Genomic DNA, 25,958 nt, shown 5'->3' on the forward strand with positions numbered 1-25,958 from the left:
GGTATAAGGTTATAGAATAGTTTGCCCGCTTATAAGAACCAGAGAGCTTCCTATAATCCTGAGTCCTTCGCTGTAGCGTGAAGAAATAGCTAAGTAAGCCAACATGATTGTGTCTAACAGCATGAGATAACCTTCTATTTCCATTTGGTACTCTATCTGGATGGTAATGCGCTATCCATCAGGTGCAGTGCATTAACTCCGTCTATATACTTCTTTGTACATAATGTGTATACATACACATTGTGGAGCACAGAGTAACAATTTCATGTGATTTCATTGGTGTCCATCTCACCAACATTTAAAACAAAGGTGACTACAGTCTATAAAGTAAAACCGGCGGTGTGCGAGTCGGACTCGCGCACCGAGGGCTCCGTACAAACCTGTATGTGTATAAGTAAAAGTTCACCCATCACGACAATCGACTTATAATATGGAAACTAAACTTAATTAATAATAATTAATTTGGTAAAAATGTAAGGTTTTCGGATTTTTTCTTTTATATGTATAGCACAAAACATTGCTTCATGCCAAATTTCAAGATTCTAGGTTAACTGGAAGTACCCTTTAGGTTTTGATTCTCTTGCGAGTAATTGCGAGTTTGAAAATATGCGTTTAAATTGCCGTTTCTTTTGATTGCGTTTGCTTTGAAGTTTGATTTTTTCACAGCTTCCTCATTTATATCCAATACTCCGACTTGAGTATTGCATATAAATTTCAGCTTAATACTTCCACGCGTTCTTGAAAAAAAAGGGTCTTGACATACGGACGGACGGATGGACGGACGGACAACAAAGTGATCCTACAAGGGTTCGGTTTTCCTTTCGAGGTACGGAACCCTAAAAAAAGAGGATTTACGTACTATACAATGTGTTTTTAACTCATCGTTTGACGTAGGATAGGAAATGTCAATAATCATTAAACAAAATATTTGATAAAGTATTTATTACATAAATAATAACAGATTATCATTGAAATCCACATCGTTATCAATCAGGTTTTAGCTTATTTTCATGCAGTAATTTGCCGTATAATATAATATAAAATAAGCGGCGATAGCCTAGTTGGGTGTGGAACGGACTGCCAAGACGAATATCAAATCTCAAGGGCACACACAACTGACTTTTCTAAAAAAATCATGTGTGTATTCTTTGTGAATTTATCGTTCGCTTTAATGGTGAAGGGAAACATCGGGAGGAAACCTGCACATATGAGAAGTTCTCTATAAGAATTTCGAATGTGTGAAGTCTACCAATCCGCACTAGGCCAGCGTGGTGGACTAAGGCCTAATCCCTCTCAGTAGTAAAGGAGGCTCGTGCTCAGCAGTGGGCAAGTATACAGGGCATAGTATACAGGGCTGATATTATTATTATTATTATTAATTTGCCGTAAATTCTATAAAAAGATGGCAGCAATTTGAACTGGTAGATTAGATTTATAAAAGCAACTAATATATTAAAACTCAATTGTGTTGATATCTCGTAGCGTTCGTTTAGTATCAGTCTCAGGAGTCAGGAGTTGTCGCCGCGACGCCTTAACCTTTGTTTTTCTTATTTTTAAAGTGGTTGCGCCGCGCAATACATAATGCATGTCTGTCTACATCATGTTCATGTATAGGCCGGGACAAAGAATATTATATTTTCAATTTAAAATAATAACAAGGCGTCATGATAATTAATTTTATTTTAATGAATATCAAAACGTTCTGAAACCGAAAAACAACAAGCAAAATCTATTTAGGTTTGTCAATACAATCTCGAGCAGGGTTCAATTAGTTCAAACAGCAGGGACACATTTACGCGCACAGCCCCACTCACAGCATTTAGAGGAGTCAGGGCACTCGCTGTCGCTGTAGCACTCTGATCCATCTATCATACAGATTGATATGACATCATTAGGAGGGCACTGGCCAGCTTTCACACCTGAAAAAAAGATAGTAATCAAATATGGAACACGTCCTCCATCTGCATTTATTAAAATCAAAAAAAATGTTCGTGCAATCCACAATATATTTGTATTGACTCTGGATGTCGTTCGATTTAAGTGCAAACTAAAAATCAAGGCATCTCTCGGTGCACAGTCCATACTCGATACACACTGCTTCCAGTGTCGACTGTGCCCCTTGATCGTGGGTGCGACAGCCCAGGAGTCTTGACTTGAAAATGATATTCAGGAGATGCAGTTGTATACTTTAATTAAAATATCAACTTACTGCTAGCCTGAATGTCACTGTCAGGCATGGATGCTGACAGCGCAACGAGGAATGAAGCTGCAAAAAAACAATTTATAATTAATAAACAATCTATAAATAAGTCAACGGAAACGGGAACAGGAAATAAAAAAAAAGTATATAATACGGGAGACAATGCACGTGACCATAGGAGGAAAACGCGGTGCGGTCCTCGCCAGTGGGGATGATATAGCTTTTAGCTAAGCAAACGTTTATTAACTAATTATTCATTATAAATAACCCTGTATTTAGACAAATTACATAGGTAAAGGATCAGATAAATTGTTTTGCGTATAAGGGTCTTTGTTAAGTGGAGTAAAACAAATATGAACTGGTTCACATGTCATAAGAAAAAAACATGGTAGACCGTGCTGACCGTGGGTGGATGAAATCAGAGTAATTGCAGGTGGTACATGGATGAGGACAGCTGACAACAGAACTTTATAGAAACAAATGGAGGAGGCCTTTGCTAAAGAGAAGCAAACAGACAGACAAAGCCTAGTTATCGTACTAGGTAAATTATTAAAAAAGCCTACTAGGACTGGCAGGCAAGCGGAGAAAAAGAACTATTATAAATAAACAAACGTCAAAAAAGCATCGCGATCCTCACCAGTGAGGACGATGCAGGTACTTAGGTTAGTATACCTACCTAACCTACCAACCTTTTACTAGCTACCTAAATGATGACTACACGATAAAGAGGAATGTTGGGGCCTACTTGTCTTTTATCATTTATTCAAATATATTTTGTCACAATACTTATGTAAGCGCATGCACACACGTTACCGTTAAGTTTAAGAGAAGGAATTTTACTCTGCAGAGACATAAAAAAATTCAAGACAAAATATATAAAATAAAAGGAAATTATATAGTACAGTGTGGGAATCTTGATGAATGTAGTTTATGAAATGTACTGATTGCCAAAAAGTTGCTCCAAAAAAAATATAAAAATACTTACCGAGGCAGAACATGACAAAGAAACGAGACATGTTTGTAACGGGTGAGTCTCCTTCGACTTTAGGGAAGAATATATTGAAAAATAAAATGTTCTTGCGCTTAAATACCATTTTTTTATCTATTTTATCAACATCTGTTCAAACACAACTTGTACAAATACTTTGTTTTTTATTGTTTCGCGGAGAACGTGACTTATGACTACCGCTTAGCGAGAGGGGCATCTGAACGGTTATGTTGGGTTCACAGTAGCCCGAAGTTGAGCTGCCCGGAAAGGTGATCAGCAAGCCGGGTCCCTACCAATATATACAGCCTACGCACGGTAAACAAACTAAATCCGCGGTGGCCATCTTCGTATTAGGGACGGCTGTATGCTACTTCCAATGGAAGTGTCTATTTTTGTCGACTCCGACACGAAATACCCATGAAAGGAAGAAAATATGTTCATTCGTCCTTTACTTGTATACCTGATAATATTTTGATTCAAGCGTTCTCACGTCGTGTCTTTAGCAGCTGTGACCGATTTAAAGATGACATCAAAATTAAATAAATTTACGGTAATAATCGAAGGAAGTTAATAAATAATTGCTTCGCTTTTCGCAGCTGTTCAAATAAAACGCTTTTGCTGGTTTTGTTTTTATGAATTCTTACTATTCCGCGTTTAACTTTTCCTTGAACAATTTTAATGAAAGTTTTCATATATTTGAATATAAAACTGTGTAAGGAAATTAAATGTAATGGAAATAGGCGACTTGAAGAATTTGTGTGTGAATTATTGTTTCCAGATTCCACTAATTTAAGATCCGCTTTTTATTTTAGTTAATCAATGTTAAAATTCATTGTTATAAATTTACAAAATATGTAGATCACTTGAAAGTAAAATTAAAAAAATAAATTCATAAAAAATACTCATTATAATTAGACTTTATTAAGTCTAAATTTGAATTGAATTGAAATAGTTGATATTTTTATAAAAGTTTCATGACCAGCCTGTTTTTGAACACCAAATCGACTTGTATCAAACTCTATAAGCATTTCCATCAAACGAAAACAGTTACGTATCCTCCCCACAGATGGCGGCACGAGCGTTTTACATCGCGATATGGTTTAGTCACGTCCTGAAATATGATTAATATAGGTGCAATAGTTCTTCACTGCTAATCACAATAAATTTGTTGAGAATCTCATATTTTTGGAAGCGCTCGTTTTCTCAGAGCGTTTGTTAGTCATTAGTAATGCTACGACTGTTATTTTTTTTATCGCAATATATATTTTTTTATTTCATGGGAGCTGCCAAGACTAATTTTAAGGAGGTAAATTTGCACCTACGCACTATACTACCTATACATAATACCATTAAGATTTTATTTGAATGAAATCGCGCAGGTTTTTGAAAATGCTTTATCATAAAAAAAAACTCTGTGGTCAATAGTTCGAATTGTTGCAGTGACATATTTTTAGGTGATTTATTTTTGGGCTGCAGGGTGCACGTGCACCTTCTTGCACGCCTCTCCCGGCGCCCATCATTGTGTTGGTTTGACCGTCGCTACCCAACGTCAATGCTCGGGTAGTGGTCGACACTCGCTGACTTTAAGCAAGACAATGTATTTTTGCTCGATGTTTACGTCGCATGAGACAATAAGTAGGTGGGCTAACCGGTGAAACACTAGTTAGTGTAACTAACGTACTAGTAACTGTACTTGTATTTCCCCATCAAACAATAGGTATATTAAAACTATTTATCGTTTTGAAGTACGTTGTTTTAGAATAATTGCCTAATTAGTATAAATAACCCGGGTCAAGGATAAAGCTAACTCTTTGCCGCGACATTACGTTTTCGAATAGTATGCCTGCGCGTGTTCCCTGCTTCCAAAATCCTGGGTACTTCCGCTGTAGCGTGAAGAGACAGCTAAGAAAGCCGGCATGATTGTATCTATTGGCATGAGACAACCTTCTATAGCCTATTCTAAATAATGTAACAATATTCGTAAGCAATAATGTTTTGATTTAGTTTGATTTGATTTGCCGTTTGTCAGTCGCGTCATAAGTCGTGCTTATTCATATCATAATTCGGTTGGAAAATAGACTCTACGTATGCTGATAACCTAATAATAGGAGAACACAGAAACTAAGTAGCCAGTATTCCCCAATAAAAAAGTCAGAAAATTATAAAAGCAATATATATTTTAAAAATGGAATAAAACATAATATCGCCATGTATACTGGTAAGGATAAATTAGAGAGGTATAATCTTTATAGGAGGACTGCAGGTGTGTCCGCATCCGTTACTGCAGCACTTCTGGTTCCCTGGACAGCTGCCATCGCCAGAACACGCCTCCACGCATGGGCCATACGCGTCAGGATCCACTGGCGGGCAGCTGCCTGACTTGACTGTAAAAGATTTAGCGTGACTTGTATTTAGAACAATATCATACCGAAGATTATTTGAAAGCAGGCGTGGTGCTTAAACATCATCATCATCAGCCACAAAAGGAAATTCACTACTGAACATCGACCTTAATGTTTTCTCGACTGATTTGTCGGAAGCGGCCTAGGTCCGTGTTCCTGTGACTTTTATCATGTCATCTGTCCCAGTCCCGGATCTTGAATTTTTTGGAGGCGGGGCAAAATCTGGATAATGCCGCCCTTGACAACCTATATTTTTTACTTTATCATCATCATCATTTTACGCCCCGCGAGAAATAATTATTTATGTTTATAATGTTCTGGATGTCTCTGTCTCTCTGTTGTGTATTCGTCAGCCAAGTTTGGATTTACCGCCCTCTGAATTCGCCGCCCAGGGCATAGGCCCCGGCTTGCTCCCCATAGATCTGGGGCTGATCTGTCCACCTTGTCGGTGAATGAGCAACGCTGGGCTTGGTTATAATATCTGCTGTCAATACCCGTTTCGATGCATATGACTGTTACTTAGCGGAAAATTTGCATTATGGTAACGACTATTGACTCACATGGACATCTACCTATTGTCTTTAAATTATAATAAATTGTAAACATAGCTCCATCGAACTGGAATATTCTAAATATCTTTATTACTATTTCTTACTGGTGGTAGGTCTCTCATGTGTGAGGGTCCGCCTGCGTAGATACCACCGCAATGTCTATTTCTGCCGCCAAGCAATAGTGTCTAGCCACTGTTATTTTCCGGTTTGAAGGACATTGTAGCCAGTGTAACTACTGGACATAATAAGACTTAACATCTCATGTCTCAGGATGGCGAGCGCAGTGGAATACCAAAGAATACTGTAATTCAAGGTATTGGATGGTGTTACTACTGTTTATAGGCGGTCGTATCGATTACCATCAGACGAACGGCAAGCTTGTCTTATTATTCAAAGCAAGAAAAAAAAATTAGGTTTAAAACCTCCAATCTAAAACGTGTTTGTTAATTTCAGTTTTTTGAGTCTCTTACCTTGAGCGTCAGTACCAGGAGCGCTTACTGCCACGACGACAATAAGTGCGACTAAAACAAAAAACAATAATATACCAATAAACATTTCCAATCTTGTAAATGATGCGTGATACATGTTCTAAACTTAGTGCGCATACTAACTTAGTTGTAGTAGTGATATGTAAGTGCTAAAATCTGTAAATAATTAATCTGTTGTTAATGAAAACATTGTTTTGTTCCCTTAACTCGGCAATGCCGGCAAAATTCAGTACTACGTCAGCAAATATCACGGAAAGTACCTTTGGCATTAAGTCCGCCTATATACTCCTCTGTATATAAAATAACAGCTAATATTATTCCTAGCAACACTAGCTAATATTGTTGTAGGTATAACCATATTAGCCAATCACAACGGCCCTATGGCTACGCACTGCGAAGGCTACCATGCCGTCAACACTGAGAAATAGACTTGTTATCACAGCTTTACTCCATCCTTTGATAAAAAACGTCTATGAATAAGGGGATGAGTGCATAAATAAATAAATAAAAATACAGATTGTGGAGCACAGAGTTATAATTATTATATGTGATCATTATTTCCAATCTCACCAACATTTAAAGCAAAGGTGACTACAGACTATAAAGGAAAAGAGGACGCATTGTACAATGTGTTTATCACCAACGGGGCAAGGATTCCCACGTAATGAACTGCTCTAAATAACACTAAAAAACCTATTGTATTTTTTTTCTCCTCTTCTTTTATTTATCATGTACTGTAGGTAGTGTTTACCTTAAACTGATTTTGAAAAGAGCAACACCAGAGTTTCATGCCCGTTCTTTTCTGGTGAGAACTGCTTCCGAACTGGTGGTAGAGTTAATATCGACGGAATCTAAATAATGTATAAGATTTTACGTATTCAAATAAAACTCATATATTTTAATTACAAGGGCTCTTACACATAAACACGATTCAAATTATAAGTAGTAATTGGTAAAGCATTATTTAAAAATAATAACAGATTATCACCGAAATCTGCTTCGTGATCAGGTAAGTGATAATTTTGGTCTACTCTCATGCAGTAATGTCCGCAACTTCTCAAAGGTTTTCAATCATCAGGTCAATTAAGTCCATAAAATTCTAGATCGATGTTGTAACAATTTTTTTAATACTGAACTTGTTACTAATGAAAAATGTCATTACAGTAAGACATACATAAATTATGCGATATAAACGATAGAATCTGTCATGATTAAAGAAGAATGACATCAAATTACGATAACAATATCTACCCAATTAAGCATTGTAATTTATCATATACTATTAATAGGCTACCTCAATAGCATTGTTGTATCACGGTACGATTACAGTGCTAAAGTCTCGGGTTCGATGCCCGGGTTAAGTGATATTGGGTTTTTCTACCTCAGTATCAGCCCGGAGCCTGGAATTTCAGTATGGCGACAGACTCGCCCCCTATAACTCTATGGGACGAAATACACACAGCGGAAAGTGCACCAGATGCGCCTCTGCCTACCCTATGAGAACAAAAGGCGTGAGGGTGTGTATACTATTAATGAAATAAATAAGGATGAAGGCGGCTAGTAGTTGCATTTTGACTACACATTGTTAAACAAACACATCATATATTATGCAATTAAAATGCAATCATAACGCAATTTTCTGCAAATAATGATGTGTTCTAAACTGTTTAATTTACTTGTTTAAGGAAATTCCCCGTGCAGCCTGAAGGCTGTCATATTTATTTTCCTCAAAGACCAATATTTTTGTTTCTAATAAATCTATACCGATACTACATTATCTGCAATTCCAATCTACTTATCAAACAATTAAATATGTATTCTTATCAGTATAAACATATTTATAGTAAATGCTTAAATTTTACATCACTTTAAAAACAATTGTTTAATCTATTTCCTCGTCAGATTATTATACCCAGGTTCTGCCTCACAACTGCCGCTGCTACTCTTGTAAGCCAGGAGTGGCAGTGGCACAAAATTTTAACCGACTCCAAAAAGAAGGTTATGTGTTCGAGATTTTCTCAAAACCTACTGATCCGATTTGGATTGGGTTTACGTTATTTATTGACCGAGTAGTGGACCTCGGCGAGTTTCTTGAAGCACTTATCAGTCTAGCCCTGAACGGAATTACACAGATCGAAAGTAGTTAATTTCTTCGTGCAACTGTAAGGTATTTTTTAAAACGGAAACGTGACTCCGCTCCACCTGATGGTAAGTGAAGTGGGGTCCAATAGAATGTCGACTGACGAGATTACCCCGCGACAGTCGCCGCAATTATGCCGCCCTGTTGGAAACGGATATACACAGGCTGATCCAGGAACGCGACACTTACATGGTCAACTATAGCGACTTGACATCTTGTGTACGGTCGCTATCTGAGCGGATATAAAATATATCTTACCACCAGTGAAAGGTTGTACACGCATATGGTAAGATTATCCATCAATTACAGTAAGGTCACTGCCGTGTGCGAATAACTGTAATATATGCTTTGTCTAGCAACACCTGAACCTCAAACTAATATAACATATTCTTAACTTAACCGAATCCAAAACCAGCGTGTAAAGTGTTACCAAAATTAAACCAAGTGGTGATACTCAGTCCTAACAACGTTTCCCTAGCAAAAAACCTACTTAAAAAACTACAGCTGATGTTTCCTAGGCCCCTAAAAAGAGATACGTGATTTACTAGGTGAAGCCTTGGCTAATATTAATAAAAGAAACTTACCAAATACTAGGAAATAACGTGACATCTTAACGTCTGTTTTGATGCAAATATACAGAGATTATAAAAACATAAACTTCCTTACTCTTATATATGATTTACCTATATTCTAAGTTAAATTTATGTTTATAAATGGTTGCCCTATTGTTATATTAAATGTACGGTTATCTCTTTTACACAACACCTATTCCAATATCTCTGTCTTTGTTTAACAGACGGTGTTGATGCAGTGAACGATTTAATTGTTAAGCCGGTTTGAACTTCCTGCATCATGTCAAGTAATTTGCATCAAATAGGGCGTTATGAACAGCAGTTATTATCTGTTTTTTATTCATATACAGGGTGTCCCGGAATATAGTGTCAAACAGAGGTCCAGAGATAGAGCACCCTTTAGGGTATACGAATCACCCCCATGTATGTTCCGCGATTTTTCATAGTTTTCGAGTTATAAATATTTTTTTTTTATTTTTGAGAATTTACAATTTGAACAATGAAATGTATTTTTTTTATTAAGAAGAAAACTTATTCGAGATTTTTAATCATTTTTAATTTTTAATCTTGAACTAGTTTTTTTTTTGTGAAAGCACAACATATTCCACATTAATAATTTTCTGTTTATAACTTTCCAAAATATGCATATAAACTTTAAATACTACGTTAATCCTAAAACAATGGATGACAAGGATTTTAGGACACTACTGTGAGCTATAAGGAATTTGGTTCGATTTCCAGTCAGGCGAAAACAATCAGTTTTACGATTCGAAAAATACACCTCAGTTGCCAGAATTGGAATTTGTACTTAATATGGCGGTGGATAAGGCACATATCATACGAAAGGGGCGATATAAAGCGGAAAAGTAATTGCTCTATTTTTTATATCGCTTTCAGAAGGCAGATAATGATGGTAATTGCCATCACTTATGGACCTCTGCAATGTCCAGAAGCTTAACCAAGCTGCTGAGTACCATATAAAATTTCCTTTGAAGCCAAATTAGGACATGTTATAACACTGAAGTAACACTGTGGAAGGTCAGGAGATAAAAATACGGAAAATAAATAATTTCATATTATTTCATTTCGCATTACTCGAATAAATATTGTTTTTTAAATGTTTTTTTTATTGATTCAGCTGACAGTGACCATAACGAATATCCCAGTAAAGTTTATTGTAGTAAATATACACATAGATAGATTTTTGTATTATTTAATAATATATTTAAAACGGGGACGTGGGCACAGTTGACACTGTGCAATTGAAACGCGTTATTTAATCCCAAACTGTCTCATACCCAAGCAAGTTATCAAAACCTTAGTTTAGATATCAGGAAATAGATATAAAACGTGAATAATATAAGAATTGATATATAAAACCTTAAAAAGCAGAATGAATTTTCATTAAAAAAATACATTTTTTTTAATGTTTTTACCATCTAATCAATCAATAATAAATCAATCTAAATCAATCAATCATACCTACGACTTAAAATTCATTTTCCTAAACTAACCTTAAATGCCGAGTTGGTTAACTTCAACGTAGCATCTATTACGATTTCTGATTTTTTTTAATGCTCATACCAAAGTTATGTGCATTGAAAAATTCAAATCAGTGCAGTTATTTTACAAAAAGATATTCTACCTTGCGCTTGAGTCCATAAATTATAAAGGATACATATTAATGTTAAACTGGAAGGTTTTCCTAAAATCATTCCAACTAACTCCAGTCTCCTCCCTCCCTATGTTTACCATTTTTTTATGAAGTTCGTAAAACAAGGTGAAAGTAATTCAAGTGGTAAAAAAAATATATATGTATATTTACAGGTGGCGTACTGTTTGCTGTCACCCCATATATCACGATATTATGACCATTTTCTAGAAATTATTACTCATCAATGACAAAAATATTTATAGTTTACAAAAAACATATCACATAAAAAAATTCAAATAGATTATGTTCTAGCAAATTTTAATTGGAACATCTGGCAAATTAACAGCATTTTAAAGTATAATGGGGTTTGCGCAGGTAAATCCGCAAGGGTTTCTGCAGCATTTCTGAATTCCGGGACAGCTGGAGTCGTTAGTACACATATTGTCACAGCTTCCAGGACCGGCCTCTCGCGGGCACTGACCTGGTTTGTCTAGAAAAAAAATATAAATATAATTTACTATTAGTAGTCGGCCAGTGGTCCAAATTCTTAATTAAATAATGACTTATTTCAAAATTGATAATGTGTGGCAGTCGTCAAAAAACTAAATTTTGTTTTGTACCTTTTTTTTGAAGTTGCTGTAAAATGAGCTTATTAAAGATAGGTAAAAAATGAAACCTATAGCATGAAAAAAAGGGAAAAACCTAAAAGGTCGCAAACAGAAATTGGTTGTTTGACGATTCCCACAAACTGGCAATTTTGGAATTTTATTAAGAGTGCGATATTTGTAACATACACCAGTGGCGAATGGTACGAATAATCCGATTCCTAGCGGCTTCCCTTTCTTAATTTATGTAAAATCTAATTATCATTGGAACGACAGTAGTACCTATATATATATTACTTTCGCAAAATGTCACCCTTCGCCACTAATAACGTTACGAACTTTAATCATGCCAAATCTCACTCTTTCTCCGCATTAAATTTGCTTAAAAAGGTACAAAGTTTTCTGTCACTTATTAATATATTCTATTGACCAGGAAATATTGAGTTCGTATTCATTGGTCGGGAAGAAATTGGTGTGGAGTTTCGTAAAACAATTTATCCCTTATTATTGTTTATATTTCACATTTTTAAAGAGACTAACTATATAATTCTTACTTAGAGCCTCAGCACCTTCACTGCAGACTGCCACGACCATGATGAGGGCGACTGGAAAAAATAATGTACAGAAATGTAACGCAATAGTTGCATTTTTTTTAATGATAATTTAGGAAGGCGCATTAGCAATTACCATTAATTAGTCACTGCTATTTGAATAAACAACAAATTATCCTATGCAGTTATACCCAGAGTATGATCCCTAAAACCTTAGCGTCCCAAAATGTTTTTGCAGGGCTCTGTAAAATATTGACTATAATGAAAAAAACACGCTAAAGGTGTATTATAAAATTGAAAAGTAAAATAAATGAATCTAAACATTGCAACATAAAGATCAACGCGATAAACGTTGCAGGAACAATTTAAATCCACGTGGCTTTTACAGATCCATCTGGAAATCTTTATCTGGAAGCTAATCTGGGAGCCCTATGTTCACCAGTACTTCAAGTGGCTATATCCAAGAATGTAAAAGAATATAATTAAGAACAAAATACATTAATATACTAAATGCTGAACCTGGCAAGCGACTTCACCTCTCCTCTACTAAGCTTGATATCAAACAATTAATGAACAGCAAAAAACAGTTTGATAAGTACCTCCCATTAGATGTTATACCATAACATAATTATTTCTTAAATTTACACGAATGTTAGACATCGTTATAAAATCTTTTCGTATTTAATCGCGGTTCTTTATATTATATTTTTCTCCCAACATTTCGTGCCTCACGTAGTCACGGGGCGAAAAATTCTCTATTTAATTTAGGCCCAGGTTACATATTAAAATTTCTAAAAAAAATCCGTGGCTAAAAAACAATGAACAACTGATATAATTGTAGAATACAATCAGTCCAATGTTTATTATCTATATAAGCAGCTTTATGTAAAGTCCAAACTATTGCTGATATAGAATATAGATTATATCGATAATCTGCAATCACCACATCAATAATAATATCTGCAGGAAAATGATCAATAATATTATTTATTTCCTCAAAATCTACACTAACGTAAATCCCCTATACAAAAATTTAACAAAAAAATAAGCAGTCAAAAGGAGGCCTTGTAAAATCTAAAACATTAATAATTATTTTATTACAGCCCCCTTTATACAGTCTACAGCGAGAATGAAGTTAAATGACATTATTACACATAAACTAGCTGACCCGACAGACGTTGTCCCGTCTTAACTATGAATTTGCAGCGCGCATTCTGTCAATCGCTGACAGTTATTTCAAACAATTGACAGTTATATAAAATTAATATTTTCGTTAAGTTTTCTTAAATTTTCTAATTTTCCGCGCAATTTTTTGAATTTTTTATTTCATAAGATCTTTCTCCTGACAATAACAAACACAACAAAAAAAAATAGTGAAATCGGTCCAGCCGTTCAATTTTTATATATATAGATAAAATATCAATATAAATCAGTTGCTAGTGTCAGGTTATTTGTAACCGCCCGGTTAGCGACCACCGAACACGAGTTGTATAACCCGCCATGGTTGCCCACGTGTCACGTTCCAGGATCAGCTTGTGTATTCAGTTTCAAACAGGCCGACATAATTGTATTGACTGGCAAGGGATAATCATCTCTTATCAGTCGACACATTTGGACCCCACTCCGCTTACCATCAGGTGTAGTAGTCACTTTACCATGCTCAAAATAAAACGTACAAACGGTAATTTCAAACCTCGACTAATATAATTTCTCGAAAAATATTTTATTCGGTAAAATAGGTCCTTATGCTAAAACTCACCAAATACAAGGAAGCAACGAGACATATTGGTACGGATGTTAGGTCTAAGAATGCGGTAAACAATATTTCCTTTCTCTTATATAGCCTTTAGTCAACCTTATATTGATTCACTTACTCAGTGCATCTCTGTCATGTAGGTGTTAAAGTTAAACGCATTTAATCCTGGGCCCTTATTCTGTATGATAATGTAAACGCGTAACGCGGCCGTGTCATGTTATCTTCGAGAAATGTGCGTGGAATGGTATTCTGTAAGCCAAATTTCTGTAGTCCTAAACATGATGCGTTGTGTTACGTGCTTGTTACGCACTGTCAAAATAACGTGCGGGATAGAGAATAAGGCCCCTGAGTGGTTTGGGAAAACACAGACGCAGTGTAATGTTCAGAGGGAAAATAGTTACAATACTGCGTAGACGTATGTATAAATTATACCTTTTACCAATAAAGAGTAGCCGAGGGTTGTAACACAACCTGGCATGCCTCGGTGGTCGTTGTAATGCGTACGCGGACAAGTATGACTATAGCGCTGAGGGCCTGGGTTCGAATCCCAGATCGGGACGAAAAAAGTTGTAACTGAATTTTTCCATATTAAAAGTTGCTCTGTCGCAGCTCGGAGCCAGGAAATTGGTGCTGCAATACCCTAAGCCCCGGTAAGCATGTAAAGCAGTTGTTCCTGCGCATGATAATCTGATCAGGTACAGGCCCTAAATCTCCCGATTTTAGTTTACAAATTTTTTGACACTGTATTTAAGTGTGAATATGCGAGAGTGTATTTCTGACTTCAAATGTGTTGTTGCCGGTGCGACGAATTCTCTTACAGTATTTATTTTGTTCGTCACTCACACTTTTACATTGTACATCTACGGTTAGAGTAACTTATTGTAATGTTATTCTCAAGAAGACCATTACGATTTCATCTAGTAACGCAATATTAAAATGAGCAATATCATCATACAAACAGCTTGACAATAAAAATAAACCAGAAAAAAATGCGAGGTTATATCAAAAAGCAATATCAATAAATGTGATATCTTTAATACCTACATTACAACGAATAACAATTATCTACTTGAATAATCTCTGTGCTTAAATAATAATCACATATATCAGCCGAGATGTCGATGATCACCTCATTTCACGCTGTGTTTTTAAAGAATAAAACTACAGGGGCCTTATTCTCTATGACAGTAACCTTAGAATAGCACTACAGCTTACACACTAACACACATCACGCAGCTATCCCCGAAGGGGTAAGCAGAGGTGCAACCAGGGCACCCACTTTTCGCCGAGTGTGTTCCGTCCCATGATGTGATAGGGGGCGAGTCTATCGCCATATCGGGCACAAATTCTAGACACGGGGTTGATACTGAGCAGAAAAACCCAAATATGACTTAGCCCTACCCGGGATTCGAACCCAGGACCTGAGAATGCTACCGTAACGCGCATGCAGGTCAATTACGCCACCGAGGTAATCGGCGACTATAGCTTATACTACCACCTTATTCTCTATGACAGTAAACTCAAACACGGTCGTTACATTATTTTCGTCGAATTAGCGTGGAATGGCTATACGCCAATTTATATTTTTTTAAACGTGACGCGGTGCGTTACATACTTTAAAATAACGTATGGCATAGACAATAAGACCTCAATATAAATTTATATTATTACACAGGTCCTTTGCAATCGTATCCACAACCGCTGCTGCAGCATTTATCTCGGCCCGGACAAGTGACGTCAGTAAAATATCTTATGACATAGCTTGCTTGGAAGCAGTTAACTTAAATACCAAAAGTTTATTTACATTGTGTTACCACTGTTTTCAATAAACAATTATCACTTTTTCGTATGTATCGACAAAATGTATCAATTTTAATCATAATAAATATTTTTTCCATATGTACAAATAATTTATTTTGATTGTTTTATCTGCTCGAAGAATAAGATTAGGATTGTTTATTGCCGTTTTTAATAAACGATTATCTCGTTTTTTTCTGATCCATCGCAAAAATATATCATTTTGTATTACAATAAATATTTTACTTGCTTACAAATCACTTATTTTGGTTGTTACATCGGCTCGAAGATTAAGGATTAAATACGACCACTAGTAAATAAACTATGACGTATTAAGTAATACAAAAAAAATATTTTTTATCACTATATTATTATTTTGTTTTAAGTATTTTTGACACTCTAGATAGATATTTTTACTGTACGTCGATAATATAGGTAAATACTATACACACTTTAAGGATGTATATATTTAATTCACAAAATAAATTTACAGGATTAATGTCAAATACCGTACACACAGCTCTAGCTTTAAGATTATTATGCTTATCCTTAAGATTGAGATTCCTGCGTAAAAGATTTTACACTCTCTAAATATCAAGTTTTTTCCGTAAAGGTAAAGTTAAGCAGCGACGATAGCCTAGTTGGGTATGGAACGGTCTGCCGAGACGAATGTCCGCAGGTTCAAATCCCAAGGGCACACACCTCTGACTTTTCTAAAAAATCATGTGTGTATTCTTTGTGAATTTATCGTTCGCTTTAACGGTGAAGGAAAACATCGTGAGGAAAACCTGCACATCTGAGAAGTTCTCTATAGGAATTTCGAAGGTGTGTGAAGTCTACCAATCCGCACTAGGCCAGCGTGGTGGACTAAGGCCTAATCCCTCTCAGTAGTGGAGGAGGCCCGTGCTCAGCAGTGGGCAAGTATATAATACAGGGCTGATATTATTATTATTATAAAGTTAAGGCTATAGTACACTGCCGTTGCTAGATTTCACCGAAGCGCTCTAGTACAGTGTAATAAGAACGAAACAACACGAACTTAATGAAGAGGAGATAAATATTATGATAGAAACTAGACAGGGTTTTTGCAGACGCGTCCGCAACCGTTACTGCAACACTTCTGACGGCCTGGACAACTGCGGTCACCAGAACACCCCTCTACGCATATTCCACCTGATCCTCCTGGAACCCTTGGACATCTACCTGACTTGTCTGTAAAGGAAAATATTTATATTAGTATACTTGAAAAAAGAAATATTTTTTGTCGATGGACGCTGTTCAATGTCGCATTTTGTTTTTAAAAAAACCGCTTACTAGAATTCTATAGTCAATAATGTAAATAACAATTCGTCTCCGGCGCATAAAAGCTATGAACTGGGAGATCCCAGGTTCGATTGTGGTTGCTTCAATACGATTTGCTTGTCTCAAGAAATAATTTACGTCAAATAGATGATTGAAAAAACAGTAATCGTAATAATCGGCTAATCGTAATACCTCCAAAATAAAATCATAATAAAACCAAATAAATTACTGAACTGATTTTAAAAATAATTCTATGGAACCAATCTGGACGTATGTCCTATCAAATATTAAAATAATTTTTCAAATCGATCAATAAATAACGACTGGGGTAACAAAGATAAAAAAATATTATAATCGTACATCGGATTGAGACCTCCTTTTTTTCGAATCGTTTTTTTTCCTTTTTTGATTTAACCCTAATTTTTTACTCTCAAATACCTACTTACAAGGTCGAATTTTAATATACTTAGTCTTACTTTGAGCCTCAGCGCCTTGGGTGCAAACTGCCACAACCACCAAGAGGGCCACTGGAAAATAAAATGTAGTTAATGCAATTTGTAACGTAAATTTTGATTAACAGTCTAACTTAAACGATGTAGGAATGCATCGTGGAAACTTCTGTATGTACAGTCAGACACAAAAGTAGCTGAACAATTTCAAAACTTCAATACCTTTCTACATATTAAATTCAATCGAAATATTTTTTCGCTTTATCTAATATAAATTCCACTCTTTAAAGTTTTTCTGCTAAAGAAAAACTATTGTTGACATAGAAAAGTTTTAAGGCGATTTGAAATTTTGTATTTCTTTAGCTAATTAGTGACTGACTATACCTAGGCATCCCTTGTTAGATTTTTTATTGTATGTGAAGTCTAGTAATCTACACTAGGTCAGCGTAATGGACTAAAACCTAAACCTAATTGGTGAAGGATCTTCGTACCCAGCAATAGAACGGGATATAAATATAGGCTTAATATATGTGTATAATGATTTTTTATGTTTACGCGAATAAAACATTAAAATCAAGACAGTGCGAGCTCATTCTGCGTAGATCGAACTACCAACAGCTAAAATTTAAATAGTTGTATAATTGTAACTTTGACTTTGCGGATGACCAACACCTCAGTCTGCCCCGTGACCACGAAGGCTGCAAAGTCTTTGAAACACCGGGAGAAAACTAAAATATTATTTGTCTAATTAAGTAATACTGCTAGTCATAGGTTAGTGGTAGAGTCCATGTAGGCCTTGTCTAGGCCTTAGAGATATCAAGATCATTAATGACTAATTAACTAATAAAATGGGCCTTTCCTCTTATTTTTGATAACAATGGAATTCCTAAGTTCCGATGTGACGTCAATTTTCGTGTGATCGTATTTTCTAATCAGTAAACATTAATTTAATATAGATAAGATGTTTATGTAGGTGATATTGTAAATTGCTGAAGTTTGTACATAATCCTTGACCTAGGTACTACAAAAATCGACATTATTGTCGCTTAATATAAAGACCGTACCCGAAAAGTTGTACGCAAGCGGATCTGAGAATAAAATACTATGTATGGAACTCACCAAAAACTAAGAAGTAACGAGACATCTTGCGTCTAATATTGTATCAGGCTTAAGAAACAATAATAAAGTCGCACATTTCCTCACTCTTATATAGCATTTACCTTGTTTAGGATCCACTTCTTCTCGATTATCTCTCTCTTTCGCGTCGAGTTATTTACATACCGCCATCTCTTTTTATTTCTTGGGGAATCACCTTTACGGTTAGTGAACTACGTATACTATCAGTAAATATTATTTAGTATTTAATGCGAAGTGGCGTGTTTCGCTCTCTATCACATCATGGGACATATTTGAATAACCTCAGCGAAATACGAATGCACTAATTGCTTACCTTTATTTAAAAAAATAAATAAAAATAAAAAAACATCTGCCTTATCATTCAGGGACAGAGGCATGAACTTATGCTTAATATTTTATTTAGGAGCTTTTGTGGTGGATTTTGGCGATTTTTTTAATATATTGACCATGAAGATACTACATCAGAACCCACGTAATGTGAAATAAAAGTTTAGCTATTGTGTTTTTATAAATCAATGTTGGCGAGTAATCTAACCTACGTCTGCTGCATTATAAGCTTCTTAGATTTTGTCGTGGTTTAAAACAAACGTATTTTTTTTCAATTAAACTGAATCGGTTATCTATTGTGTCGTGAAATAAATCACTCGTCAGTGGATATATTCAACTTTAATACTTACAAAACATTTACAAAAATAGCCCTTATGGCCAAATACTGATCACAGATAAAAAACATTTTAGAGGGTTAAAAAGTTCTTAGAATTTATTATTATACAGGACTTCTGCAGACGTGTCCGCATCCGTTGCCACAGCATTTCTTGTTGCCTGAACAACTGGAGTCATTTATACATGCTTCGACGCACGTTCCGACAGTACCTGGTCGAATGGTCGGGCAGCGGCCTGGCTTAGCTAGAAAGAAAAAATTTTATAAGTTGTTTTTATTCATACGGACGCTGCAATGTGGCTGAACTGCACCTAATGGTAAGTGGAATAGGGTCTAGATAGGGTATCGAGTGTTGAGAGATGATTGCCCCTCGCCAGTAGATACAATTATGCGGGGAAGTTTAAAATCGAAACACACAAACAGATATACACAGGCTGATCCCAGAATGCGGCACTCACGTAAGCCATTACGGCGCTTTAACTTTGTGTACAGAGGTCGCTATGTCGACACATACAAATAAATAACCACGAGTAAGCTACGGCCAATGCACCTGTTGTGTATTTGTGCTCGCAACGCCAGTGCGGAGTACGCGGCCGGCGCGCCAAAAAATCCCTACAAAGATGCATAATGCATAAACATTCGCTACGCGCGATAAAAAGAGCGCTACAAAAGCATGACAAAACTTTATACTGTATTTATTATATCTGATGCCTCTTCTGCTGTATTATAATACACTGTGTTTAGTATAGTTGATGAAATCTTTTCGACGCCATTGGTGTGGCCGACACCTCGGGTGTCAAAAATGTCGTTTGCAAGCTTGTAGCGCTCCAAATTACACTTTTAGTGTTTGCTGCCATATTGGCCTTCAGGTTCGTTCGTTCGTTCGTAATAACGAATGGGGGGCAAAACGCCTACAGTATCGCAAGCCATATCAGAAGATAATTAATTGTTTTTTTAATAATATATTTAAAGATATAGACATTGAGCAAACTTTTAAACATAATTTGGTCTTACTTTGAGCCTCAGCGCCTTGAGTGCAGACTGCGACGACTACGGTGAGGGCCACTGGAAAACAAAAATGAACCATTGTAATACGCAATGTAATTGAAGATAAACAACGTATCTGTATGCAATGTGATATTGCGTTTCTCAAGTAAGTATTATGAGCTATACTAAGTGTCTTCCGCGGATAAGTAGAAACAGTGAAACTTCTGAGATCTCCGTAATATATTAGCCATATTAGAACACTTGATGATGGACCATGAGCATGCCACAGTCTCCTATAAAGGCTGATATCAAGCAACTGATCAAGTGAAAAAATACACATAAATCATACAAAACAAATGTTTGATTATGGTATGTCAAATATTTAATTTTTCTAAAGGGTACCATGGCCAAAAATGTTTGAGATCGGCTGGTCTAAACCATTAAGAGTGGTGTTAGTTGACGACACAGTGGTACTCCAGGTGTATACAATCCATTCCTGCTGTAAACAAAGTCCACACCGTGATTATCATTTACAAGTTGTATTTAAAGTTATTAAATGCGTCAGTGGCGTAGTTGTGTTACGGTACGACTATGTTGAGGTCTCGGGCTCAATCCCCGGGTCGGAAAAATTGATATTTCTACTCAATGTTAGCCCAGAACCAGGAATTAAAATAATGGCGTAAAGTTCGCCTGTCACATCATGGGACGGAATACACACGGCGGAAAGTAGGTTGCAACACTTGTAGCTCTCTCACCTAGAAGGGGTGAATGTGTGTGTGGCGTAAAAGTGTGTGTTTGTGTACAATTATTATACATTATATTATGTGGAGGTTTCCGTTTTTACTCAATTATTTTCCAATTAGTAATTTACAATATGTACAGGTATGCCAACAATGACATTACAACGATAACTTCAATTACCATGACAAGTAACAAGATCCAGGAAAAACGGTAACAAAATTATTTCTTGAAGTCCTCATTAATGGAATTTTTGTTGGAACTTCTTACTACGTTGCCCAGATGATTAGATTAATCAGCTGTAGCCCTAGAATCGACAAAATGGTGGGAATGAGCTATTAGCCTGACCAATAAAATATCAAACCTGCTGGAAGATCCCACTTTTGCTTTTTTGTTTTAAAGTTCATGTTTCAGTACAAGGGTTTAGTACCATATTTTACTACAAATAGCAAGGTTTCTTATTTTATGGACTACGCAATAAATATTAATAAATTTTTATGAATGACATGACAATAGAAAAATAAAAATTGAAATTATAGGAAAGTTAAAGTATGAAACATTACTCACCAAATATCAACAGGTAACGGGACATCTTACTGAGTGTTTTCTTAGAACAGTCTTGAGAAACAGTAATAAACAAACATATCTGCTTACTCTTATATAGCATTTACCTTTTATTGATTCACGTCATGTGCACAACATCACGATTCAAGTTGGTATTGTATCTCTTTCGCACAGCAGTCATACATATCACCCTCTCTTTTTAATTTTGAAAAGTTTGGGGGTTTACCGTTGCGGTTAGTGACTATTTATTGTGAATAACAATTATTTGTATTACTACAAAGCGTAGTCATAAGAGAGTAAATTCCCTAATCATTGAAGTCATCCTCTCCCAGTGACCGTCCTGAGCCTTGTAACCAAAAGTTCGCTGTGTTTGTATAAGCGGACCCTTGTCAAGCTAACAAATGTAGTAAAAAAATATAGGTTAAAAAAGGAGGGCAAATATTTAGTTCCCTGTACCAGTTTTTACCTATAAGGAAGAAAAATATTTTTATTTATGGTTATAAGGCGATAATTTTTTACCTCGTATTTAAATGATTCTCTATACGTCAGATTTCATAGAACTTCAGAATATATTTATTTTAATTTCATTGGTATTATAAGACTTTGAAAATGGAGAGAGGAACTCCTCGAAATGAAATAGTATTTTTATGATTATTTTTGTTTTGGGTTCAATGCAGCTTCGCTTCGCTGCAAAGCAGCTACTACCTTATTAAAAATATTGCTTGTTTGGTTTTGAATGTCGGAGATAGAGCAGGAAACTTCCTAAATAAATATAACGACAATTATTCTGCCTGTATTGCGATTAATTAGTTGTGTTATAACTACAAAAAAGGCAAAAAATAAAAAACGTTTTATCGAAAAAAATACCGGCTTTAAAAACCACTCCCATTAAAACATAAGCAAGATATGTAATCTAGTTTTGAAATGAATTAATGTGGATATAAACATAAAATACGATTGTGGACAATTAGTTTGCTTGTGTTTAATATTATCTTATTGAAGCGTTTATAAACTTCCATAATTAATTGATTGTAGTGAATTTGGAGGTGGTTTTCTTTTTTTATGGTATTGTTCAGTCCAAACTTTTTATCTTAACCTATCTCAATGACATAATATTTTTACCCTAAAATAAAACAACAACACCACAGTTAAATATAATATTATTTAGTACGATAACAAACATTACAATTTAAACAAATACAAATTAACTGATTAACCGTGTTAAGTGAGCGCAAATTTAGAATGATAATACATCAGATACCGCCTCTGGAATTATCATAAGTTTTGGAGCCTTATTGAGCCGCATGACATGGGTTTTTGGGCAAAAGGTATGCAACAGAATATATTAACATAATTTCGATAATGCCAAAGTATTGACCCTTAAAATAAATAAAAAAGATTTATTAGTCATGTTGGCACTTAAAAAATACAAATTGAATACAATATAACCTGCGCATAGCATATAACGGTAACGCAAACAATGCATTCGCGATAGGGTATTTTTATTTTGATTTTACTCTAGGTTTATGTTTACAATAGTAGATGCATTGACGTAAATTCTATAGACACGATCGTTCATATAAACTAATAGTTCAAAATCTGAACTAAAATGGCAACCGAATCATCACTGTTATAACCTATTAAACACTTGAACTTGACTAATATTTTTTATTCAAATCCAGGTTTACATTTAGACTCGAGTTCTTATATCATGAGCGCCACTCCACACAACCACAGGCTGTCAATATTGACCATACTAAAGTCAGTCAGTGAATGTTCGGAACGCCAAATCTAGTAGGTTGTACATATATGTATATCGATGAGTGGATGTGTTTTCAAAAGGTGTCGAAGGAGACGAGGTTCGGCTATATGGTACATTGCTCGCCCCCAAGAGATAGGGTTAGTCCAGCATGTCTCAGGATCTTGGTGTGATGCAAGAGCGGCCGCAGCCGTTGCTGCAGCATTTCTGGGGTCCAGGACAGCTGTTGTCACTCGTACATAAGCTGGCACATGCGCCTCCACTTCCTGGACGAACCTGCGGGCAACGGCCTGCCTTTCCTGGAAAGAGGTTTTTATACGGCTTTGAATTTAATTTGTATTGAGAAGTAATTTCTGACAGCTCGATCAATGTTAATATATTAGTCTGTATCTATCGTGCTAATCTGCGCCAGGTTTTTAACCCCAATTCTAGTTATGAGGAGTGTTCAGGCAAATGTAGCAACTAGATTTATATCAAGATTATCAATTTATCGCATTTTGCATAATTTGGAGGCCACTTTTCATGGTTTTGTGCGTTTTTGAAGAGATTTAATTTATATTATGGAAAGATCCACTTTACCTTGAGCTTCAGCGGCAGGTGAGAAAACCGCCATGGCAATAAGAAGGGACACTGGAAATAAAAGAAGAAATTATTTTAATTTCAAGATCTCATTGTGAACATCGGGATATAGGACCAAAAAGTCTATTATTAAAGCATTTATTCAAAATATATTTCATTTAGAAGTAAAAGAATTTTCAAAGGCCACTTAATAAATAGTATAATCTAAATTCTTGTAGAAGACAGTTACCTATCAACAAAAAAGAGATGCACAAAGCGGGAGAACCCCCTAAGGGCCTAAACTGGCTCACAAAAATCTTTAAAATATGAATTACTGGCCAACTTTTCAACCCATTTTGCTATTTCTACAAGACTTTTTTCGTATTTAAATATACGAAACTACCGTACTTAGTCCATATTCTAGATTAAACGTATAGTTTTTATGCCTAGGTGTACAAGTCTTTAACAACACACAAACGACACACCCGTCTATTAAATTCCTTGCCAATTATAACTGATAATAGTGGTGGCTTTAAGGATAATGGTATAAACCTGTTTTCATATATTTTTTTAAATACCACTAAGTTATAATTCCGCTGGTCTACATATTATGGAGATACAACATCAGCCATTTAATAAGACTACTAGAGCCAGGACGGGACATACCCCTTAGCATATAACTGTGTGTGATGTGTGTTTGTTTGTTGTACTCGGGCTAGTTCAGAAAACCGTAACATATCCAAATATGTTACATTATATAACTCCAGACTTATAACGACTGATGAACACATTTAGAATGCCTTATTCTTCTGTTTTGATATGCAACTAATGGACCAACATAACTATAATATCAGCCATATATTAACAGACTTCACATACGCTCTAATACCTATAGAGAACTTCTAAGGTATACAGGTTTCCTCACGAGGTTTCTCTTTACCGTAAAACAAGCGACAATTCTCAAAGAATTCACACATAACTTTACAAAAGACAGAGTACATGTCCTTAGGTTTTGAACGTACAGTCTTCTTCACTTCACTTCATCTCAGGCTTTCAAACTATCTACATATCAAATCTCATCGAAATTCGTTCGTAGTTTAGGAGTTTATCGCCTTCAGACAGACAGTATGTCAGGATAATAGATAATATGTTAAGAATAAAATGCCCACCGATCACGAATATGAAGTAACGAGACATGTTTACAAACACAAAGAACTTTATGAAACAATAACTTCCTATAATTCACTTTTAAAGGATTTGCCTAGTTTTTTACAACCAACCAGTATTCCAGGTTCTTCTTCCCTTTTACACCTTATTAAAGTATACTGCTATCTCGTTCTTTAAGCTAAAACAGTCCACGACGCATATAGGTCAACATGTTGTTGTTAAATAATATAAATGCTACTGTATGTCCTTGTAATGCCGTTAAGAGACGAATGCAATTATTATCAAAGTAATTCATACTTTAATTTTGCGATATTAATAAAAAATATTCACCCTAAACAACATTATGCAGGTTACAATCCATTACAGGACGGTTTTTTGTTTGGCTAGACCTTCCAGCTATTAGCAGGAGATTCTTGGTGATGCTGTACTGACGCCAACCTGTTTTCGCACTTGCAGCGACCCTCAAAGGTGAAACGGAAAGGATGAAGTAATACTCCCAGGATGGGACAAGAGAATCTCTACAAGGCCTTTAGGCTCCATAATATGAGTATTAAGGAATATGTCCTTCACTGTACCCATCATCATCATCAGTCCTGTATTATATACTGTCCCACTGTTGGGCACGGGCCTCCCCTACTACTAAGAGGAATTAGGCCCATCACTGTGCCCATTGGCATACAATTAATATTGTAAAAATAGTCACTAAGTGCTGATCGCGACTTTTGAATTGAAATTTACCAGGTTAAACAGTTGCCATATACTTTCTTACTATTCCAGCTTATTCCGTTACAAACTTGAACAAAATCGATTTAGTTGTTTAAACTTGAAAGCGAAACAGACAGACTTATTTTCACATTTATAATATAAGTATTGCTACCAGGAAAATGAAACGCTTTTTATTATAATAATTTATAATACATACCTATACAAAT

The 25,958-nt window shown here is 35.6% G+C and overlaps 3 protein-coding genes and 1 long non-coding RNA gene across 6 annotated transcripts; all 4 read right to left on the reverse strand.

Moving 5' to 3' along the window:
• Positions 1–1,662: 1,662 nt before the first annotated feature.
• Positions 1,663–3,642, reverse strand: LOC115443499 (nigwaprin-b). The gene is made up of 3 exons (XM_030168937.2): positions 3,186–3,642; positions 2,210–2,266; positions 1,663–1,919 (listed from the first exon to the last, which is right to left on the reverse strand). Exons 1-3 carry the CDS (start codon positions 3,292–3,294, stop codon positions 1,774–1,776), a joined length of 312 nt encoding a protein of 103 aa, XP_030024797.2. The 5' UTR covers positions 3,295–3,642; the 3' UTR covers positions 1,663–1,773.
• A 1,704-nt stretch (positions 3,643–5,346) lies between these two features.
• Positions 5,347–9,455, reverse strand: LOC115443501 (WAP four-disulfide core domain protein 18). The gene is made up of 3 exons (XM_030168940.2): positions 9,354–9,455; positions 6,612–6,662; positions 5,347–5,572 (listed from the first exon to the last, which is right to left on the reverse strand). Exons 1-3 carry the CDS (start codon positions 9,376–9,378, stop codon positions 5,418–5,420), a joined length of 231 nt encoding a protein of 76 aa, XP_030024800.2. The 5' UTR covers positions 9,379–9,455; the 3' UTR covers positions 5,347–5,417.
• A 1,837-nt stretch (positions 9,456–11,292) lies between these two features.
• Positions 11,293–21,661, reverse strand: LOC115443503 (WAP four-disulfide core domain protein 18-like). Of its 3 annotated transcripts, XR_003938618.2 has the most exons (5): positions 18,575–18,642; positions 17,483–17,533; positions 13,911–16,916; positions 12,155–12,205; positions 11,293–11,485 (listed from the first exon to the last, which is right to left on the reverse strand). XR_003938618.2 is itself a non-coding variant. In XM_037440752.1 (3 exons), exons 1-3 carry the CDS (start codon positions 21,643–21,645, stop codon positions 16,777–16,779), a joined length of 291 nt encoding a protein of 96 aa, XP_037296649.1. In that variant the 5' UTR covers positions 21,646–21,658; the 3' UTR covers positions 16,057–16,776. The 3 variants fall into 3 exon arrangements, 2 of the variants coding, with proteins under 2 accessions (XP_037296649.1, XP_037296648.1); XM_037440752.1 differs by lacking the exons at positions 11,293–11,485; positions 12,155–12,205; positions 17,483–17,533; positions 18,575–18,642 and adding exons at positions 20,268–20,318; positions 21,546–21,658 and having other exon boundaries at positions 16,057–16,916; XM_037440751.1 differs by lacking the exons at positions 11,293–11,485; positions 12,155–12,205; positions 13,911–16,916; positions 17,483–17,533; positions 18,575–18,642 and adding exons at positions 19,240–19,498; positions 20,268–20,318; positions 21,546–21,661.
• A 1,024-nt stretch (positions 21,662–22,685) lies between these two features.
• Positions 22,686–25,152, reverse strand: LOC115443505. Its single transcript, XR_003938621.2, has 3 exons — positions 25,029–25,152; positions 23,881–23,931; positions 22,686–23,600 (listed from the first exon to the last, which is right to left on the reverse strand). It is a non-coding gene; the product is annotated as an uncharacterized LOC115443505 (long non-coding RNA).
• Positions 25,153–25,958: the final 806 nt, after the last annotated feature.

Source organism: Manduca sexta, chromosome 20 (genome assembly GCF_014839805.1).
Source record: "Manduca sexta isolate Smith_Timp_Sample1 chromosome 20, JHU_Msex_v1.0, whole genome shotgun sequence".
Classification (NCBI taxonomy): Eukaryota; Metazoa; Arthropoda; class Insecta; order Lepidoptera; family Sphingidae; genus Manduca; species Manduca sexta.

Excerpts from the sequence above, each read along its gene's own strand:
- LOC115443499 (XM_030168937.2), bottom strand. The coding sequence starts at position 3,294 with ATGGTATTTAAGCGCAAGAACATTTTATTTTTCAATATATTCTTCCCT. Across the intron at positions 2,267-3,185 it reads CTTTGTCATGTTCTGCCTCG|CTTCATTCCTCGTTGCGCTG; the intron begins GTAAGTATTTTT and ends GTTTTTTTGCAG. Across the intron at positions 1,920-2,209 it reads CAGTGACATTCAGGCTAGCA|GTGTGAAAGCTGGCCAGTGC; the intron begins GTAAGTTGATAT and ends TCTTTTTTTCAG.
- LOC115443501 (XM_030168940.2), bottom strand. The coding sequence starts at position 9,378 with ATGTCACGTTATTTCCTAGTATTTG. Across the intron at positions 6,663-9,353 it reads ACGTTATTTCCTAGTATTTG|TCGCACTTATTGTCGTCGTG; the intron begins GTAAGTTTCTTT and ends TTTTTGTTTTAG. Across the intron at positions 5,573-6,611 it reads TCCTGGTACTGACGCTCAAG|TCAAGTCAGGCAGCTGCCCG; the intron begins GTAAGAGACTCA and ends AATCTTTTACAG.
- LOC115443503 (XM_037440752.1), bottom strand. The coding sequence starts at position 21,645 with ATGCTATATAAGAGTAAGCAGATATGTTTGTTTATTACTGTTTCTCAA. Across the intron at positions 20,319-21,545 it reads CCGTTACCTGTTGATATTTG|TGGCCCTCACCGTAGTCGTC; the intron begins GTGAGTAATGTT and ends TTTGTTTTCCAG. Across the intron at positions 16,917-20,267 it reads TCAAGGCGCTGAGGCTCAAA|ACAAGTCAGGTAGATGTCCA; the intron begins GTAAGACCAAAT and ends TTTCCTTTACAG.